At 40.4% G+C, this 5,149-nt stretch overlaps 1 protein-coding gene across 1 annotated transcript in view; it reads right to left on the minus strand.

Annotated features, from left to right (window-relative positions):
- The window catches only part of LOC107679804 (kinesin-like protein KIF26A), a 106,654-nt gene extending 101,920 nt beyond the window's left edge, over nucleotides 1–4,734 (minus strand). The window contains 2 exon segments of the mRNA XM_016475480.1: nucleotides 2,507–2,743; nucleotides 4,600–4,734. Coding sequence (XP_016330966.1) covers nucleotides 2,507–2,743; nucleotides 4,600–4,734 — 372 coding nt within the window.
- Nucleotides 4,735–5,149: the final 415 nt, after the last annotated feature.

The following is a 5,149-nucleotide window of genomic DNA, read 5'->3' on the forward strand; positions in this document are numbered from 1 at the left end:
CAATTACACAAAAATAATTGACTAAGAGGCCAGTGCTCCTTGCCAACACAAGCTGGCCGAGGATAAATGAGCTCTAGTATGAACCAGTGAAGTGCAGCTGGGTCATTAGGGCAGCCTGATATCTGAAACGTATTGAGTGCTGTGGTTCCCAGACTTTACCAGCAAACTGAGAGCAATTTTCATAATGAACATGTGAGTGGGAAGCAGGTGTGAATCACATTTGAAAATCAAGAATAATGAAAATTCAACCAATTTAAGCCTACAGGCCACCCACACTTTGGTAGAAGCCGATAGACAGTAACCCTCTATAGCTTCTCATCTAGAACCATATCGCTTGAGTCTCTAAGTTCAGGTCAGGTATCCACCACACATCTCCGGCTGGACAAAGCATCCTTTCTTTTCCCAACTGCAGGGAAAGTAGGACTCCCATGGCCAATGCTTCCAGAGTCTCATTAAGCCATCAGCAGTGGGGCCGATAGAGGCGTAACCTCTCCGGCTTGACCCCATGGCTTTATCCCCCACACCTGGAGCGGACCACACAGGGCAAACTGCCAGAGAGTGAAACGGGGCAGCCAAACTTGTGATGATTTCAGATAACCACTGCTGATGAGAACGAGTGAGTATATTAGCAAGCTCTGGAAGCACTAACCAAATAACACATCATGGGGTGGGACGAGGTCATACGCATCCTGCAACATCGATGCACACCCACACAAAAACCCTCTCTTTATTCCCTGAGGTAACCTGGAGAGAAGAGAACTTGAGGGGGGGTTCAAAGCAAACCGGAGGGCTTGTAATCCTACCTAAGCATGAGATCTCTTTTGAAACACAACCACAAAAGAAAGCAAAGGGAGGGGGAAAACCTGAGGCTAACCCAAGCAGCAAGTCAGACAACAATAAAAAGTCGACAGCCTATATTTAACTGTGGTGGGAATTTGATGAGGAGTATACAGGAACACTTTGAATACATGATGAAGGTCAACTGGGTCTGCACTTCCTCCACAGACTGTGCAGCGAGTCCGCTCGACTGTTTTCTCCCCCCAATGTCGACGGACAAGGGGGGAGATAAGCATTGTTTCCCAAAACAATGGGCCACTTCCAATAGCCCCCTCCCCTGTCCACAGACTCTCGGAGACTGGCACTCGCGCATACTGTGTGAATACAATATGTGAAAGTAAGAAAAGCTGTTGAAAACTCTAGAAACGGAAGGTTGTAAGAAAAAACAGACATTTCTTGGCTTTAGGAATGAGCAGATAGACTGTGAACACTCCAAACAAACAATGACGAGTGGTTGTGTAGCTTCAGTTTACCAGCATTCATCAAAACAAAACGCAAGGTTGGTGATCTGGACGGTTTCAATTTTTTGTGAGATTTTTGTGAGATTCAAGTAGAAAAGCCAGACTTTTCAATACTGGCATCTATCTGTCTATCTATCTATCTATCTATCTATCTAAAAATGGCTGTTTTTATAAGTGAGTCATTGAATCATTCACTCAATTAATTCGAAATTAACTAACTCAGTTAGAGTCAGTTAATTAACTAATTAACTGACTCTATTTATGAGTGAGATCAACATCAACTCTTGCTCATGTGATATTGCTTAAACAGCATTAACTACAATAGAAATGTAACCTCAAGTTAATAAGAATTCCATATGAATTTCCATTTCGGATAAGGCTTTGTTTCAGTAAATTTAGTGGTACTTTAATAGTTCATTTTTCATCCAGATTGCTCTCTGTACATCATGCCCATCCACTTTCTGCATTGGCAAGCATGGGGACACGTTGTGCCACACAGCTGAGCTTCTCACATCTCACTCCAACCATCCCACTCAAGGCTTGATGAGGTTTCATCACTGTTTTGACCATAAACCAAACATCCAGCAATGAGCATTTCAAACAGCATTTTGTGTTGATCTCAATTTTATCCAAGCCTATATGTATTTCAGACTGAATATGATTTCAATGCATTACTGATCGTTCTAAAGTGCAACAAATCCTATAGTTTGCAAAAGAGGTCATTGAAATATTTGCTCTCTGTGCTGGTATAGTAAAAAGATTAACCTTTTGATGACTTGGTGAACTTTGTAAATAGGAGCCTGAATAGGATATCGGTTTTCTGATAAGGGAGTCATAAAACTACAAAGACAGGGCTTATTTGTGTCAGCTTTTCATCAGATCGTGAGATTTTACACAAAATGGCCTTTAAGAGGCATTCAATGCATCTGATTTATGTAAGGCTTTCACGATGCTTTGAAAAGAGCCGAGTGACAGAATTAAACAAGGCAGACTTCCAGAGCTCTGAGGCTCAAGTGAAAGTCAAGTGCTGCTTCAAACTAACAAAAGATTCTTAGTCATGCAATGTTGCATGAATCAAAACAGTTCCTTGAAAGATAACATTATTAGTGCTAAAAATGCTATAAATAGCAAAGCAACTGAACTTCCCTGTCTTGGATGTGTTTGTTTGCTTTGCAAAGGTACTGAAATAATGTTTCTCACTCACTGACCTTAAATGAAGCAGGGTCGGACAGAACGAGAACTTGTCTCCTCAGTTCAGCTATAGTCATCTGACATTGCTTGCACAGATCTGGCTTAGTCTCTTCCCTGTCGGATTCAGAGAGGCTCACGGCTCCTGCGCCTTCAGGTGGGGGTCTGCTGGCACACCGTTCCTCCTCCGCTGACAGTCTCTTCCTCGGGCTCAGCTCAAGTGAGAGAGAAGACTCTCCGCTCGAACAGCCTTCCACCTTTATGAAAGACAACAACGTCAAGATACAGAAAGACTCCATATATTTAACATCTGTCAAAAATAGCTCATTATAAATGTAGAACATCCAGATTACAGTTAATTGCATATTACTAATTGTTTATTATATTATAATAACAAATTATGTAGCTTTACTATTTTACACACATAAAAGTGTGATTAAACTTTCTAAACGTGTTGCAAATTACTCAACAACAATGCACAAACAGCAAGCTTTGGAATTCAAATAGAATACTCTAACTTCTCAGCATCAGCTGTTTATTAGAGGACTTACAGTTGACCGGCTGATCTGGAACTCTCCTTGCGCATTCCCCTGTGTTAAATCCATCATCTCGGTATAACTGATCAAAACGCGGACATCTAGTGCACTTTATTGCGTCTCTGTTTGTCTACACTCATTGATTAGGAACACAGTTCATGGATAGTCAGTGGGAGCGCAAAGGAAAAAGCACAACTCAATTCCCGTGAAGTTTTGCTTTGCTTTAGTTCCATGACGACGCGCGTACGCGGGAGTGAAGTTAAACTGCTGTCAATGAGCGCGGCTCGGTCACTTGGTTGGAGGGGTGGAGCTGAGCGCTCAGTAGTTATTCAAACACTGTTTCAGAGAGTTTAGACTGCGTTTGCACAAACAAAAAGTGAAAATAATATTGATTTCAATTCACAGTTTAATTAATTCTGTGTTTGTAATAAGAGGTGTGCGTTAAAGAACTGAGTAACTTTTGCTTAAAATCACGACTGCATGTCTGGTTCATAATTATATATATATATATATATATATATATATATATTATTGGTATTATTGTAAGCAACAGCCTGTGCACTCATCTTTCCAAGTTGTATGTCTGAAAAAATATATATAAATAAAAAATAGCTTCAAACATAAATTACGTCATCTTTTATGTTACAGTTCACTTGTGTTGACTGAGATTGCGGGTCTGTTGTAGTCTTTTGCTTATTACTCTGGCGCCACCCTCTGGTATTTAACTCAACTGCATCTTACAAACCTCTCGGTTTGCAATAAATTGTGAGAATGTTTGAATATTTAATTACTGATCTCTAAATATTTTATGTTGATGATGTATATGCTGGGATCACGTGACATTAAATTGCCACCCAAATACTGTCAATCTCCCGCCTCAAAAAAAAAACTCAATCAGTCCTTTGTATGTGACAGCGCAAGTGGTCCAATAAACCATAAATAACGGACCGTTTGACGTGGGCGAAGAAAACTACAATAGTTGCTGGTAGCTTTTGTGACCATCTATAATATTTGTAGCCTGTAGACTTATAACTTAATCTCTAATAAACCTTTATTTGAACATTATTGTCTGTTTTTGTGGCCCTTATTAGTGGTTTATTAACACATCAGACTGATGTTGTTTTTTGGCTTTAAGTGTTTCTTATTTGCATGATTTAAACGGAAAACTTCAACCTAGATGTAGTACATTTTTATTACTGAGTTAAATTACTAAAAGCATATGATCGCTGAGAAACTTTTAATCAAGCACTAAAGTTCACTATCGGATGAACAAAAAACATTTGTTCAAAATGAAGGGCTTTATCTGATATACTTACTGCATTGTAATGAAATGTATTTTGTATGTTTTTAGGGAAGTTGCTAAAAGCGCAACTGATGGATGAGAGCTGTTCGTGGTGCTGAAATGAACAAACCGCTACACATCATAACCAACGAAAACTTAGGATTCATATTTGCGAACCCAAAAATAGCATAGCCTTTAAATACCACAATATTTTAAGCGAAACAACCCACGTGGAGTCTGCTGAGCTCTAAATGAGTCAACTTGTGGAGTCTTTTGTCCGTTCTCAAAGGCTTACCTTGGCTTTTCGCTTTAACAGATGACTAGTAAATCCAAAAATGGTGTCAGCGTCCACGAAAAACGTCCCCAAGTCTATCAGACTGGGCTTCTGCTTGTCCGATCCAGATGACCCGTTAGAGTTTTGTAAATCCATTGTGCAGCTGTGATATATTTCCTCGCCCAGTTTACAGAAAACGTGGAGAAGTCATCGCAGCGCTCTGGAGTTCCAAGTCATTTTACAGATGGTTCTCTCTGATTCCAAAGCAGCGTCATGGTCTTATCCAGAGGTTCCCTCTCAGGTACATCCAACTGTTGACTCATTTAGATCGTCCGGTTTCTGTTCCAAATTACTTGCCGCGTATTAAATCATGCATCCAAATGTTGACACTCGTTAAAGCACGCAAGAACCCCATACAATCCATAATTGATCCATGCGCTCCTGGCATACATCCTTGTGGGATAGTCTGTCCACGCCTTGTCTTGTCTACACTGCAGGTCTAGGAGTGAACTCGCGCGAGCCTGTTGAGGAGACTACCTTGAACAACTCCATCTCTCTCTCTCTCTCTCTC

The sequence above is a fragment of the Sinocyclocheilus anshuiensis genome, unplaced genomic scaffold (genome assembly GCF_001515605.1).
Source record: "Sinocyclocheilus anshuiensis isolate Anshui unplaced genomic scaffold, SAMN03320099.WGS_v1.1 scaffold676, whole genome shotgun sequence".
NCBI classification, from domain to species: Eukaryota; Metazoa; Chordata; class Actinopteri; order Cypriniformes; family Cyprinidae; genus Sinocyclocheilus; species Sinocyclocheilus anshuiensis.